We start from the raw sequence: 16,940 nt of genomic DNA, 5'->3' as shown, positions 1-16,940 counted from the left end.
ATTCCTCCAGCTCCGCTTTTTTCCCTCAAGAATACTTTGGCTATTCAGGGTCTTTTGTGTCTCCATAAAAATTTTAATATTTTTTGTTCTAGTTCTGTAAAAACTGCCATTGGTAATTTGATAGGGATTGCATTGAACCTGTAGATTGGTTTGGGTAGTATAGTCATTTTCATAGTATTGATTCTTCCAATCTTAGAACGTGGTATATCTCTCCATCAGTTTGTGTCATCTTTGATTTCTTTCATCAGTGTCTTATAGTTTTCTGAGTATAGGTCTTTTACCTCCTTAGGTAGGTTTACTCCTAGGTATTTTATTCTTTTTGTTGCAATGGTAATTTGGATTTTTTCCTTAAATTCTCTTCCTGATCTTTTGTTGTTAATGTATAGGAATGCAAGAGATTTCTGTGCATTAATTTTGTATCCTGCTACTTTACCAAATTCATTGATTAGCTCTAGTAAATTCTGGTGGCATCTTTCTGATTATCTATGTATAGTATCATGTCATCTGCAAACAGTGACAGTTTTACTTCTTCATTTCCAATTTATATTCCTTTTATTTCTTTTTCTTCTCTGATTGTAGAGGCTAGGACTTCCAAAACTATGTTGAATAATAGTGGCGAGAGTTGATATCCTTGCCTTGTTCCTGATCTTAGAGGAAAAGCTTTCAGTTTTTCACCATTGAGAATGATGTTTGCTGTGGGTTTGTCGTATATAGCCTTTATCATGTTGAGATCGGTTCCCTCTATGCCCACTTTTTGGAGAGTTTTCTTTTTATCATAAATGGGTGTTGAATTTTGTCAAAAACTTTTTCTGCATCTATTGAGATGATCATATGGTCTTTATTCTTCAATTTCTTAATATGGGGTATCATATTGATTGATCTGCATATATTGCAGAATACTTGCATCCCTTGCATAAATCCCATTTGATCATGGTACATGATCCTTTTAATGTGTCGTTGGATTCTGTGTGTTAGTATTTTGTTGAGGATTTGTGCTAGTATTTTGTTGAGGATTAAGCATCTATATTCATTAGTGATATTTGTCTGTAATTTTCTTTTTTTGTGGCATCTTTTTCTGGTTTTGGTATTGGGGTGATGGTAGCCTCACAGAATGAGTTTGGGAGTGTTGCTTCCTGTGCAATTATTTGGAAGAGTTTGAGAATTATGGGTGGTGTTAGCTCTTCTCTAAATGTTTGATAGACTTCACCTGTGAAGCCATCTGGTCCTGGACTTTTGTTTGTTGGAAGAATGTTAATCACAGTTTCAACTTCATTACTTGTGATTGGTTTGTTTATATTTTCTATTTCTTCCTGGTTCAGTCTTGGGAGGTTATACCTTTCTAAGAACTTTTCCATTTCTTCTAGGTTGTCCATTTTATTGGCATAAAGTTGCTGGTAGTAGTTTCTTAGGATGCTTTGTATTTCTGTGGTGTCCATTGTAACTTCTCCTTTTTCATTTCTAATTTTATTGATTTGAGTTCTCTCCCTCTTTTTCTTGATGAGTCTAGCTAAAGGTTTATCAATTTTGTTTATCTTCTCAAAGAACCAGCTTTTAATTTTATTGATCTTTGTTATTGTTTCCTTCGTTTCTTTTTCATTTATTTCTGATCAGATTTTTATGATTTCTTTCCTTCTACTAACTTTGGGTTTTCTTTGTTCTTCTTTCTCTAGTTCCTTCTGGTGTAAGGTTAGATTGTTTATTTGAGATTTTTCTTGTTTCTTGAGGTAGGATTGTATTGCTGTAAACTTCCCCCTTTGAACTGCTTTTGCTGCATCCCATAGGTTTTCGGTTGTCGTGTTTTCATTGTCATTTTTCTCTAGGTATTTTTTGATTTCCTCTTTTATTTCTTCAGTGATTTCTTGGTTTTTAATAACATATTGTTTAGCTTCCATGTGTTTGTATTTTTCTCCCTGTAATTTCTTTCTAATCTCATAGTGTTGTGGTCAGAAAAGATGCTTGATATGATTTCAATTTTATTAAATTTACTGAGGCTTGATTTGTGACCCATGATGTGATCTGTCCTGGAGAAAGTTCTGTGCACACTTGAGAAGAAACTGTAATCTGCTGTTTTTGGATGTTATGTTCTATAATTATCAATTAAATCTATCTGGTCTATTGTGTTGTTTAAAGCTTCTGTTTCCTTGTTAATTTTCTGCCTGGATAATCTGCCCATTGGTGTAAGTGAGGTGTTAAAGTCCCCCACTTTTATAGCTGTTAGCATTTGCCTTATGTATTGAGGTGTTCCCATGTTGGGTGCAAAAATATTTATAATTGTTATATCTTATTCTTGGACTGATCCCTTGATCATTATGTAGTGTCCTTCCTTGTCTCTTGTAACATTCTTTATTTTAAAGTCTATTTTATCTGATATGAGTATTGCTACTCCAGCCTTCTTCTGATTTCCACTTGCATTGAATATCTTTTTTCATCCCCTCACTTTCAGTCTGTATGTGTCCCTAGGTCTGAAGTGGGTCTTTTGTAGACAGCATACATATGGGTCTTGTTTTTGTATCCATTCAGTGAGCCTGTGTCTTTTGGTTGAAGCGTTTAATCTATTCACATTTAAGGTATTCATATGAATGTTCCTATTACCATTTTCTTAATTATTTTGGGTTTGTTTCTGTAGGTCCTTTTCTTCTCTTGTGTTTCCCACTTAGAGAAGTTCCTTTAGCATTTGTTGTAGAGCTGGTTTGGTGGTGCTGAATTCTCTTAGCTTTCGCTTGTGTAAAGCTTTTGATTTCTCTGTTGAATCTGAATGAGAGCCTTGCGGGTAGAGTAATCTTTGTTGTAGGTTCTTCCGTTTCGTCACTTAAATATATCGGGACACTTCCTTCTTGCTTACAGTGTTTCTGCTGAGAACTCAGCTATTAACCTTATGGGACTTCCCTTGTATGTTGTCATTTTTCCCTTGTTGCTTTTAATAATTTTTCTTTGTCTTTAATTTTTGTCAGTTTGATTACTATGTGTCTCAGCATGTTTCTCTTTGTGTTTACCTTGCCTGGGACTCTCTGTGCTTCCTGGACTTGGGTGGCTATTTCCTTTCCCATGTTAGGGAAGTTTTCGACTATAATCTCTTCAAATATTTTCTTGGGTCTTTCTCTCTCTCTCTTCTCCTTCTGGGATACTTATAATGTGATTTTTGCTGCCTTTAATGTTGTCCAAGAGGTCTCTTAGGCTGTCTTAATTTCTTTTCATTCTTTTTTCTTTATTCTGTTCCGCAGCAGTGAATTCCACCATTCTGTCTTCCAGGTCACTTATTCGTTCTTCTGCCTCAGTTATTCTGCTATTGATTCCTTCTAGTATATTTTTCATTTCAGTTATTGTGTTGTTTATCTCTGTTTGTTTGTTCTTTAATTCTTCTAGGTGTTTGTTCTTTAATTCTTCTAGGTCTTTGTTAAACATTTCTTGCATTGACTCAATCTTTGCCTCCATTCTTTTTCCAAGGTCCTGGATCATCTTCACTATCATTATTCTGAATTCTTTTTCTGGAAGGTTGCCTATCTCCACTTCATTTAGTTGTTTTCCTCAGGTTTTATCTTGTTCCTTCATCTGGTGCATAGTCCTTTGCCTTTTCATTTTGTCTATCTTTCTGTGAATGTGGTTTTCATTCCACAGGCTGCAGTACTGTAGTTCTTCTTGCTTCGCTGTCTGCCCTCTGGTGGATGATGCTATCTAAGTGGTTTATGTAAGCTTCCTGATGGGAGGGACTGGTGGTGGGTAGAGCTGGGTGTTGCTCTGGGGGGCAGAGCTCAGTAAAACTTTAATCTGCTAGTCTCCTGTTGGGTGAGGCTGGGTTCCCTCCCTGTTGGTTGTTTGGCCTGAGGTGACTCAGCACTGGAGGCTACAGGCTGTTTGGTGGGACTAATGGCAGACTCTGGGAGGGCTCATGCCAAGGAGTACTTCCCAGAACTTCTGCTGCCAGTGTCCTTGTCCCAGCAGTGAGCCGCAGCAACGCCCTGCCTCTGTAGGAGACCCTCCAACACTACTAGGTAGGTCTGGTTCAGTCTCCTATGGGGTCACTGCTCCTTCCCCCTGTGTCCTGATGCACACACTTAATTTGTGTGTGCCTTCCAAGAGTGGAGTCTCTGTTTCCCCCAGTCCTGTCAAGTCCTGCAATCAAATCCTGCTAGCCTTCAAAGTCTGATTCTCTGGGAATTCCTCCTCCAATTGCCAGACCCCCAAGTTGGGAAGCCTGATGTGGGCCTCAGAATCTTCACTCCAGTGGGTGGACTTATGTGGTATAATTGTTTTCCTGCTTGTGAGTCACCCACCCAGCGGTTATGGGATTTGATTTTATTGTGATTGCACCCCTCTTACCATCTCATTGCTGCTTCTCCTTTGTCTTTGGATGTGGGGTATCTTTTTGGTGCATTCCAGTGTCTTCCTGTTGATGATTGTTCAGTAGTTAGTTGTGATTCCAGTGCTCTCGCAAGAGGGAGTGAACACATGTCCTTCTACTCTGCCATCTTGAACCAATCCAAAAAATCGTTTCTTTAAGCTCTTAAACGTTGGGGTGGATTTTTTGTAATTATAGATAAATGATATCCTTAGTATGGACTAGGAGATCTAAGTGTTTTATATTTAGTATCTAAATGAATTTTCTTAACAATACTGTGAGGGCAATACTATTAAAGACACCACGTTACAAATAAAGAACTTGAAGGTCAGTGAATTTAAGTAACTTGCTGAAGGTAAAGCAACAAATTAAATCAAGCTCTGGCCTCAGGAAACTATTTATATCACTCTACCATTCTATGAGGATGTTTTAAAGTATTGAGTTATCCCAAAGTTTCATTCAGTTTTTTCCGTAAGATGGCCCTAGTAGCACTTAGTTGTCTTTAACTTCATTGGAAACAATTTTGTTAGGTGGTGTATGACAGCTGTCATATCAGCATGCATTTAAAAAAGACTTATCAAAATTGCTGGATTTTTGTGTAGCCATTTTAATATAGAAGATGGAAGGAGAAAAGCAACACTTTTGGCATATTATGCTTTATTATTGCAAGAAAGGTAAAAACACAACTGAAACTCAAAAAAAGATTTGCACAGTGTATGGAGAGGTGCTGTGACTGATCAAACGTGTCAAAAGTGGTTTGTGAAGTTTCATGCTGACGATTTCTCGCTGGATGATGCTCCACAGTCAGGCGGACCAGTTGAAGTTGATAGCGATCAAATTGAGACATTAATTGAGAACAATCAACATTATACCACACTGGAGATAGCCAACATACTCAAAATATCCAAATCAAGTGTTGAAAATCATTTGCACCAGCTTGGTTATGTTAATCCCTTTGACGTTTGGTTTCCAGATAAGTTAAGTGAAAAAAACCTTCTTGACTGTATTTCCACGTGCCATTCTCTACTTAAATGTAAAGAAAACGTTCCATTTTTAAAACAAATTGCAATGGGCGATGAAAAGTGGATACTGTACAATAATGTGGAATGGAAGAGATCGTGGGGCAAGCAAAATGAACCACCACCAACCACACCAAAGGCCAGTCTTCATCCAAAGAAGGTGATGTTGTGTATATGGTGGGATTGGAAGGGAGTCCTCTATTATGAGCTCCTTCAGGAAAACCAAATGATTAATTCCAACAAGTACTGCTCCCAATTAGACCAACTGAAAGCAGCACTCAACAAAAAGAGTCCTGAATTAGTCAACAGAAAACGCATAATCTTCCATCAGGATAACGCAAGACCGCATGTTTCTTTGATGACCAGGCAAAAACTGTTACAGCTTGGCTGGGAAGTTCTGAGTCATCTGCCGTATTCACCAGACATTGCACCTTCAGATTTCCATTTATTTCAATCTTTACAAAATTCTCTTAATGGAAGAAATTTCAATTCCCTGTAAAAGACTGTAAAAGGCACCTGGAACAGTTCTTTGCTGAAAAAGATAAAAAGCTTTGGGAAGATGGAATTATGAATTTGCTTGAAAAATGGCAAAAGGTAGGGAACAAAAGGGTGAATACGTTGTTCAATAAAGTTCTTGGTGAAAATAATAAATGTGTCTTTTATTGTTACTTTAAAAACGAAGGTACTTTTTGGCCAGCCCAATATCATTCTATGATAATATTTGTGAAGGAAAAATGGTGGGTGATGAGGCCTTTAAAATCAAAGCCTGTATTATTTTTCTACATGGAATGTAATACTTCAGTTTTTGGAATTGCAAAAAAATAATAGTATGTATCGAAAAAGGAGACAAATCTAAAATACAGATAATTTATTTGTCACTGAATATACATACACGTATATCAATCACTATCATGTATTCAAATAATTTTCAAAGCACTCAAAAAGTGTATAGTGCAATAATCTAAAAAATTTAAACAATGCATGATGCTGAGGTGCTAGATCCTCTACAACAGTGGTCCCAAACCACGGTACCGGTCTGCCACCTGCTAGGAACCGGGTCACACAGCAGGAGGTGAGCGGTGCGCAAGCAAGCAAAGCTTCGTCTGCTCTCCCCCATCGCTCCCTATCCCTCGAATTGCCACTTGAACCATGCCCCCCACACCGTGGAAAAATTGTCTTCCATGAAACCGGTCCCTGATGCCAAAAAATTGGGGACCGCTGTTCTACAAAGTTACAAAAAATCAATTCTACCAAATTTCTCTGATACCTTCATAAACTTAAGCTTCATAGCTTCATAAGCTTAAAAACACTAAACATTGTGCTCCCTTGGGCACTCAAGTCACTTTGAGATTTTTGTTTCAGGCCAAGCCACCGCCTTCAGGATCCCCAGCTGCACCTGGGCCCCCTCTGAGGCAAGCTAATTAATCAAAATGCCCATAGGTGAGAGGTTACATTCAATTAACTATTTATTGAGCACCTGCTAGTAATCTCATTGCTAGGTTCTGTGGCAGAGACAAAGAAGTAAGAAACATTGTCTCATAGGAAGCCAAAAATTTATGGTGGAAATCCACCAAATTGTTCCCTCCCTTCAGCCTCTTTGGCCATGAGATGGAAGATCTGACAACCATTAATGTATCAGCTGTAGTCATCCACCCAGAAGGTACTAGTTTTAACTGATGTACCGAAAGCATACAGGCCCATGAGTCATGAAAGGAACTTTTGAAAGCCTCTGTATGAACAAATTGCTCATTGCTAGCCCTCATGGTTGCCCACCTGGTTTCCATCTCCCACATCATATTTGGGGTCTTTTAAAAAGAATAATTTTCAGACCTACACACTCACAATATATCCAAAATAGCAGATAAAATGAACGTCTGCATTAAAGATAAACACTTTAACCCTCACTGCTGTTGAAAGTCCCCATCAGAGAGTGGTGTTCAGCATCTTCATGTTCAGAGCTTCCTTTTCCACTCCTGATCCAGCCTCATTATATGTGGCTAAAGATAAACCTGCTACCATTGCCTTGGCGACATATCCATTTGCTAAAAGAGGAAATAAAGCCCGTGTTTTATATTAAATTTTCTATCTGCCAGGTTTCTTACACTAATTTAGGAAATACGTTTTATTTATTTATTTATTTGCCCGGGCTGCGAGGCTTGCAGGGATCTTAGTTCCCCAAGCAGGGATCAACCCCGGGCCCTCTGCAGTGAAATCACCAAGTCCTAACTACTGGACTGCCAGGGAATTCCTGGGAAATAGGTTTTAAAAGCAATAGATATTAGTAGCCTACAAATAGTAACAGGAAAATATTTCATAAGGGAAGATACTCATGAAAATGTTAGAGTTTATTTTTTAAATCTGAACCAAAGAGTTTTGGTGCCATTAATGTTCTTTAATGTTTTCTACTAAAATATTATTTCTGCTCTAAAATTTATACTATGTTTAGTCTTTTAGTGACTTCCTGGATTTTTCATATTGGAATTTATATATATAAGTAGAGATTATACTGAGGAAGCCCTAACTATAGATTTGAAAACAATAAAAGATTAGTGTTTTAAGGCTATAGTGTGTAAATCAGATAAAAATGCAAGTTTAAAACTCAAGAATTTTTGAATCCTTATTGTAGGTTTCCAGCAGAAGGAACTGTAGCCTCATAATTGTTATCTGTTATTTACACTCCACTTCAAACTTCCTGTGATTTTACTTTCTTTTTTCCTTTTATCAGATTCTGTTGGTAAATGAAAAAAAAAGAGATGGAAGAGTTTTCAAAACTGAACCTAAACACTAAAAAGTAGCAGATTGTAGAACAGCAAAACACCACAAAAGTATTCATAGTGTTTAATTTCCACGCTTCAATTTGTTGGCTAGAAACTACGATTAGCAGTTATCTCACACGTATTGCTCACAGTTTAGGAAATCGGCTAGGCAGCTTTCCCAGTAAATGCAGAGAAAATGACAGGGCCTGCACTCTGTTGGAACAGAAGTACATCTAGACTATGTTTGGGGGCACAATGCCAGAGTCTGCATTTCTTACCTTGTAAATAACCATTGTTATTGCAATAGGATTCTCACCTCCAAAGTTATTCTTTTAATTAATTTCTATGTTTACCTTATTTTCAAAGGGATTATTCTAATAAATCATTGAATTCTGAAAGCATTCAAAAATTACCTCAGTTTAGTTTGTTTTTTATTTACAGGGACTATTACATAGCTAACTAGTAGAATACTTAAATACTAACAGTTGTTGAGTACTCATGTAATATATAAGTGTTTTTATACATCATTCATTCATTCATTCAACATATCTCTATCTTCTACTATGTGCCCTATTCTAGGTCCTAGAGACAGCTGTGGACAAAACAGTCCCTGCTCACATGGAGTTTACAGTCCAGTAGGGAAACAACAAATAAATTAAACATAAAGCATGTGTATGAAAATAAGTCTATGAAGAAAAATGAAGCAGAGAAGGCAAATAGTGACTGTGTGTGTGTGTGTGAGAAAGAGAGAGAGAGAGAAAGCATCTCATCCAAATGATAAGTTGACATATGAACAGAGACCTGAAGGAGGTGAGGAAATCCAAAACTGGATCTCAGGAGGATGTTTGTTAAAGAGTACTGAGCAATTATTCATTGGGTGTTTCTTATGAACCACTTATTTAATCCTCACAGCAGCACTTCATGGTAGGTATTTTTATTACTCCCATTTTACAGTTAAGAGGATTGAGGCTTAAAAATGTAAAGAAACTTGCTTAAGGCCACACTGTATACAAAGGACAAGTTAAGATTTGAACCCAGATCTGCCTCATTCACAAGCTGTGCTTTTAACCATCCTGTCAAATCATGCAACTACCCAATACCAAGATGTCTACGTGCTCAATAGGCTATTAGGCTAGTCAGTTACAACATCACACTTGGAAAAAAAATCAATTTGAGAGGAAAAAAGTAAATGAAGTTTGGCTCAATCAAATAAATAAATGAGAAACATTCCTCTCCACCCCCGTGGTGAAGGATCTAGATGGAAACAGAGCTGACCTTGTAAGTTATGGCTCTCCAGGCACAAAAAACAAACAATGACCCAGCTGACCCTGTGGGGCAGGTACTGAAATTGTCTTTCAAAGCAGCATTCACAGAGCTGCCACAGGAGGCCGGGAGTAGGGAGGGGGGAGAGGAAGAAGAAGGGAACAGGAATGGAGTTTGATGTTGGAAGTCTCTATATCACTTCCCCTTCAGTTCACCCTTCTCTTTTCAGTTGAATCTCAGCACCAGGTTTGGATGTTTACATCTGGCTATATAATTGAGTTCTTCACAAGACTGGTCCTGCAGGGATAGAAGGAATTGCATCCAAGACCCACCATCCACATGGCTTCACTTAAGCTGACAAAGGGTGGCAGAGCTATCACCGCTCCAGCTGTCCAGGCTTTGGGCCCCTTGATTTCCTCTTCACCCCCGGAAGGCCTTATACCTGTGCATTAAGTGTGTGTGCGAAGATAGAAGGGTATGCTGTAGGAAAATGAGGACAGGGGAAGCTGTGTTCTCCAGCCACTGAATAAGTGGGGTTCTGCAATAACTGAGTGATTTGAGGGAAAGTGGACATACAATCCCAAGCAATCAAAGGGAAGATTATCTTAATACCAGGGGTAGGTGTTTTCTTTCTGCTTCTCAAGTCTAAAGAGGGAAAGCAGGACGAATGGAGTGGCTTTGTTGTAAACTTTAAGGTCAAGGACTCTTTCTGTTGAGCTTAGCTCTCAAGTTCTCAGAAGTCAACTAAGTGTGAAACATAACTAATAGCCGGGTAAGTATAAGTTGTGGAAGATAGGACTGAAAGTCAGAGGCTCCTTCCATGGGACCCCTACAAAGAGCCTATCATAAAGAGGACTTCATCAACGTTAGCAGGGCTGTTAGAAAGTATCACCTATTGCAAGTGTGCTCTCTTACTGGAGTTTCTCTGTGTGCGTGTGTTCCTAAGAGAGGAGTGGGTGAGCAAGAGTGTACTGGGTACAATTTGAGTATGTACAAGAGAAAACAGAAACTCTCAGTGAGGAAAAACATAGGTTTACGGGATGGCATCTGTGCAAAAAAAGGACACAGTCCCTGAAACTGTACTAAAGGAAAAACAAAACAAACAATTTTAAAATGTTTTATTTTACACAAGACATCTTCTTGGCACATTTCCCTCCTACTTCCTTTTCCGCCTGACCAAATAGCCCCTTCTCACCCCAGGTCCACGAAATGTTTTGAACAGTCTGACAGAGCCTGACTAACCAGAGAGACTACTCACTCCCGGATCCCAGAGGCAAACCCGAGCCCAAGAACAGAAGTGACTCTCCAGGGTGCACGTGCCTGGAGGTCGGCCCAGGCAATCAAGCGGAAATCACATCCTTTTCGAGGGCTGGGCCGAGGCCGGGCGAGGCAAAGAGAGCGGTGCGCGGCCCCGGGCCACAGGATCCGAGGTGACTCGGAGAGTGTGCACGCCCTGGGGCGGACCGCGCCCCTCTCCCGTTTCCCTGCAAGGAGTTCAACTAGTCAGGTGTCGGCGCGCGCGGCCCGCGCGGCCCAGCTCCCTGGCGGATTGCGCTTGCCGCGCTGGAGCCGCGCCCCCTCTCCCGGGCAAAGGCCCAGCGCCAGGATTCCCGAGGCCTCGCTCGCCGCAGCTCTGGCCTCTCACCGGCGCGAAGGCGGGGCCGGAGGCGGGGCCGGCGTGGCGGGGCGGGGCTCGTACCAGTGCCCCGGGCTCCGCCGCAGCTTCGCCCGCAGGTCTCGCGGCAGGCGCGTGGCTTGGTCGCCAGCTCCGGCCCCATGGCAGCTCTAGGCTCCTCAGCTGAGTGCGGCTACATCCGTACAGTCCTGGGCCAGCAGATCCTGGGGCAGCTGGACAGCTCCAGCCTGGCCTTGCCCTCCGAGGCCAAGCTGAAGCTAGTGGGGAGCAGCGGCCAGGCGGTCAAGAGCCTGCGGATCCAGGAGCAGGTGCAGCAGACCCTGGCCCGGAAGGGCCGCAGTTTCGTGGGCAACGGTGAGTGGAGCCCCGCTGTGCCCTGTACCGCCCCCACCCTGCTCCTTATCCCTTCCCTCCCCCTCCCTCACCCTCAGCGCCCACTTGCTTCGACTCGCTTCTTCCTGAGGGTGCGGAACCTGGTGTTCTGCCCACCTGTGGGTCGCCGGCCCTTTGTACGATCTGTCGCGCCTCCAGACTCAGACCAGCTTACTTTGGGAAAGCACTGTTTTTAAAAACAAACTCTTACTCAGATGTGTCGTATATGTATCTACGTATATTAAGTGTTTATATATATATATATATGAAAAGAATTCAGTCCAAGATTCCCTTTCTTAACCTATTCCCCTAGGCCCCCCCGCCCCCACCCCCACCCCAGGGGACTTCATCTGGAGGCTCCGGCAGTCTGTAAATACTTTGAAATTCTCTGCAGAAATTTGGTATGATCATTTTTCTGGGAGAAAGCGCCCCTAGGTTTTACTAAAAATTTTTAAAGGATCTATGACCTCCATAAATATTTTTAAAAAGAAAACCTGAAAACAGTGGCGCTCCTACAACCTGTAAATTGCGATTGTGGTGCTTCGCCCAGGTACTTCGGAGCACTCCACCCAGTGTACTGAGCGAGTGGTTGATCTAGGAAGTGAAAAGATTGGGTAGGAGAGTTTGGGCTGGGGAACAATCACCCCACCCCACGGGTGACGAGGAGGAGAAAGAAGGGGACTTTGGCCCCGCCGGCAGCAGCCCCGCCGGCCTTGCTGCGCCCCGCCAACGCACTCGTGAGCACAGCGCTGGTACCTACGAAAAATTAAACTTGGAGGTGAACAGAGTTAAAACAACACACACACACACACACACACACACACACACACAAAGAACACTATATTAGTAACTGATAGTCAAAGGAGGTGGAAGGGGAAGAAGATGGCAAACCAGTTGTGAAAATTAGAGAACGTGAAATATCATTTCTCTCCTGCTAAAAGTCAGATGATCAGAGCCACTCAGTAATTCTTTTACTAGTTGTTTAATTTATTTTTTCATTATAAAAGTGTTCTAGGCTTATTATGGAAACGAGAGGAAAGAAATTAAACAGTTAAGTTGGGTTATCAGTTGTTTCCTGCAATGTTGAACTGTTTCTCTAGGAAGTTAACTTGAGAAATGGCAAATGTAGAACCCATTAGGAAAAAGAAAAATGCTTGCAGATCAGATCAGAGATTTAAAACAGCAGACCCTGCGAAGCTGTATTGTTTTACATTTATGTAAAAGAATTTTAAAGGATCAGGCAATCAATATTTACATACTTGAAAGGTAAAGAGATGTTTAATAATTACAGTTGATGTAATTGTGTACCTACTATGTGCCAAGAATTGAACTCTGTGGTTTGCATTCATTATGTTACTTATGTTTCCAGAAAAAAAAAAAACTTGTGAGGTAGGGTGCTTTAATCCCCATTTTACAGATGAGGAAACGAAGCAGTTAAGTAACACTCAATTTCCCACAGGTAGTAAGTAGCAAAACTGGTAGTACTTAAACTCCCAAGCCTGAATTTTTAAACTACTCATCAGCTATATTGTTAAGCTTTTTGGTAATTAATAGAAAGTGGGATTTTAATTAACCCTTAAGCCTCTCTAAGCCCCCATCCCATTTTCCTTTAAATAAAACTGAGATAGTTCTGAGAGAGTGGGGAGGTCTCAGTGACATAGAACTGCCACAGCACATGGAAAAAAGAACGTATATTTACATTTAGGAGTCCGACTAAAGACCCTAGGACAACTGAGGTCAATTTTTGACCAGTGGAGTCATTGCACCCCTTTAGTCTGTGCAGGTCCAGTGCCAAACTGAAACCAAATTAGCTGCTTCTGCATAGGGGAACACAAGGGATGCACCTGAAATATCCTTTCTTACCTTCTGAGAATGGCTGGCTAAGAAGAGCAACCAGACATCAACTATTCAATAAATGCAGGGAATGAACAGAAGGAAAGGGAGCATTGCCGAGCATCTGCTATGTGCCTGACCCTGTTCAAGAATATGTTTGCATTTTATTATATCCTTAAAACAATTATATGAGATAGATATGCAGATCCATTTCACATATGAAGAATGTGTCAGTCTCTCAATATTTATTGGACGCTTAGTCCCAAACCCACACATGATTTGTTCTCTTGACAATGGCACATTCATGTTGTTTGGTGAATTCAGGAACTATCAGGTGAGTCTGTTCTTCACGCAGGGCACTATGCAGGTGCTGAATTAAACATACACTCTCCTTGCTTTAAAGCAAGGAGTTCAAAGTCTGTAGAAGGAAAATGCTCTCTCTAAAAAAATGCGTTATCAAATAAAAAATGGTAAGCTACCCAAAGGAAGAAGAGCCAACGAATTATAGAGTTTAGAAGAATGAGTTAGACTACTAGCTGAAGGGAATTTTGAAAAGCTTCTTGGAGGAATTGGGATTTTAGGTCTCAAAAATTCAGTAGGATTGGACAGAGGGAAGGGTTTGGAGGAAGAGCATTCTAGGAGGGAACAGCAGGAATATTACACAGTTCACAGAATTGATATCGTAGATAGAACAAAGGGCACTGTCATGATGCTTCTGCTCCAATGCTTAGGGCAACTGCTTGAGTCCAACTAGGAAACAAAGTGTTTGAAATATTTTTATTGCAACAGGAGCTTCCCAACAAGCTGAAATACACTCAGCCTACACAGAAGTGCAAGCCAGGCAGAGAGATAAGGCAACAAACAACACCTATTTACTTTAAACCTCAGCTTTCTGAGACTCAAAGGGGAAATCAGCTTCAAAGGAATTTAGCGTTAACACACCATGGAACAATTACCAGGGGTGATTTGTGTATGTTGTTTAATTAAAGTTCTTTGAAAAGGTTTGGGGGCTCCTAATGGTTGTGAGTATTGTTTTTATTATTTCCGTATTACTATCCTGTCTCTAAAGTTGAAACAGACAGGCAGTTGTTGAAACAGTGCTGGCCTGGAAAGAATCCTGTATCAACATAAATTCCGGGAAGAAATGACCCTGGTGTTAACTGCTGTTAGCTCCAGGGACCTGGAGAATTCTGAATTGTTGACATACCTGTAAGATTGAGGCAGCAGATAATATGCTGAAAACAGGGATGAGATAAATGTGACTGATTTGTTGATAAATACCCTGCAAGGGTCTTTAAGCTGTCAACTTCTCTCTAATGCCTTTATATAAGTGAATGGTTTTCATTGTAAATTACTCTAACTTTTGTTATTTTAGATTGTGTTGAACATTTTAAAATTGGCTGTAACTCTTGGGGACGGGGGAGTGGGGGGCGGGGGGGTGGTGGTGTGTGGAACAGAGGTGTATAGCAGCACTGTGAGATGAGTCTGTATTGTAGGAAATTTAAAAAATTCTTTTATAAAAGTCACATAGAAGACATTTAAGAATTGCAAGTACAGTATTAGCAAAGGGAAGAATTTTTAGTGTCCATATTCTATTTATTACATTTACTTTGAAAGTACTACTACTTTACTTATTACAACAGTTCCCCCTTGGGTGCCTGGGTAAGGAAGAAAGTCATGCTTTAAATTATTGTATGTATACGATACGTATAAAACACAATGAACAATATCCTAATAAAATTTGCAGCTTCTCTGGAAATCAGCCAAAGGCATGCTGAAATGGTTTTCCTGGCCAAGATATTTTGAATATCTGTAATTAGAAAGAATTTTGGAGAAAAGACTGAAAATTGGCTAAGGTAGCAAAAAAGGCAATTAATAGGTATTATTTGTGGGGCAGAGGCCCAGGGTGGGGTGGGGGGGAGTTAGACATTGTTTAAATCCTGTATGAATTATTTGTTGCCAAAAAAAGGAATGCCAGGAATGAAGCAATTCTGGAAGCGAGGCGACTGGTCATTTAGAAAGCAGGAGAAATCAAGAGAGAAGGAAAAAAAGTTAGATGGTGGGGTGGCAGGGACATGGCCATGCTGCTGTGATTGTAAAATGTCAGTAGTGCTACATGATTTAATGTACTTCCTTGTCTGCCAGTGTCTAGCAGATCAATTGCAATGACTTAAAAAAAAAGTGCCTTTTTTTTTTTTTAGAAATTCTTCTGATTATAATAAGTCAAAGGAAATAGAATGTTAACAACATGGTGATTACAAAAAAATTAACTCCCCTCCCCTAGAAATGGTGAAAACACATCTTTTATGGATAAGGTCTTGAGTGAAGGCGTGAGTAGGGGTGCTTCAGAATCAATGGAAGTATTAACAGTGTTTGATTATAAAAGTACATTGCTCTATGTGTCCCAGATAAGGTGCAAGAAATTTCCTTAAGAGAAAACAGCTGTTCACTTAGGCTTTTTAAAAGACTGCATTAATGTTATTTACGCCCTGTGTTAGTAAGTTCCAGTCATGGGAACAGCTTACTTGAATTAGATATTCTAGGTATTTGTTGTTCACATTGGCTTATTCTCCTAATTGTTTTGGATATCAGCTTTAAATGTTTCCCCTATGTGTTAAAATAAGGTCATACATATTTACTTTATTTTATCTTCAAATAGTCAACATTAATTTTACACTCATTGAATTTCTGGTCTGATCAATAGAAATTATTAAAAGCTTAATTTTTTTCTTTTCTGAGAGCAAGCATATTATTGACAACCTATCTATGATAATAATGTATAACAAATATGCTGCTAAAACCTCTGGAATTTATATGTCAGACTTGATTAATATTGTCTGTAATAAGATCATTTGATACTATCTCAGATGACATTCAAGAATTTTAAGTTATACAATTCTGAGATAAATGTTGGACTCCAACTATTTTGTGCCAGTACACAAATGTATGAAGACATAAATAGCATACTCCTTCTAGGGAAGTAAACAGTAAAAGGAGTGTTGCAAGTGGGAATAGACACAATTAGTAGAAAACTTAATCTTTGTGCTAGAGTGAGCCATCTCACTCCCCTGACTTATTAATATAAGAACAATAAGCAGAATTTCAGGTCTTCTTATAATAGAATGATTGAAAAATCTATTGTGTATATTTTGTGTTATGCCATTAATGGTGATTGGATATAGGACGTAAAAACAGTTGCTCTATTCTTAAGTGCTTAAAGATGAGCTGGGGAGCCCAATCAATATGTAGACTTAAATGAAAAGGCATATTTAGAAAAAAGAATCTTGAGCATTTGAAAACACAGCTCACCATTACCATTAAAAGAATTCACATATTTGTTTTCTTGGAGTAATCAGCTTTAGGCTTAACAATATTAATTGGCCAAAGCATCATAATCAAAGTTCTGCAATTCCTTGATATCCAGAAGAAAATACTGCTCATTAGAAGCTTAATAAATTATTCCCACTTTATCTTAAATCTCACTAATATGTTCACAGGATACGGGTGAGAAGGATCACATCCGAATTATTGTATCTTGATTACCTTTTTCTTTGAAGGAGGAAAATAAATGGAAACTTTTCTTGACAGATCATAGGAACTTATAGAATACCAAAATATTGCAGATAAAACACAAGCCATACAGATAAGAGAATGACAGTAAATATATATTATGCAGATGTAGAATCAACCTTGCCACGACGAACATAGTCATCTTTTCTAATCAC

The 16,940-nt window shown here is 39.6% G+C and overlaps 1 protein-coding gene across 1 annotated transcript in view; it reads left to right on the top strand.

The window, feature by feature from the left end:
- Positions 1-11,115: 11,115 nt before the first annotated feature.
- The window catches only part of PKP2 (plakophilin 2), an 84,600-nt gene continuing 78,775 nt past the window's right edge, over positions 11,116-16,940 (top strand). Inside the window, exon 1 of the mRNA XM_060024573.1 lies at positions 11,116-11,364. Within this exon, the coding sequence (XP_059880556.1) occupies positions 11,151-11,364 (214 nt within the window). The 5' untranslated portion in view covers positions 11,116-11,150. The remainder of the gene's footprint in view (positions 11,365-16,940) is intronic.

Source organism: Delphinus delphis, chromosome 11 (genome assembly GCF_949987515.2).
Source record: "Delphinus delphis chromosome 11, mDelDel1.2, whole genome shotgun sequence".
Lineage (NCBI taxonomy): Eukaryota > Metazoa > Chordata > Mammalia > Artiodactyla > Delphinidae > Delphinus > Delphinus delphis.
This window is presented reverse-complemented; position numbering and strand designations above follow the sequence as displayed.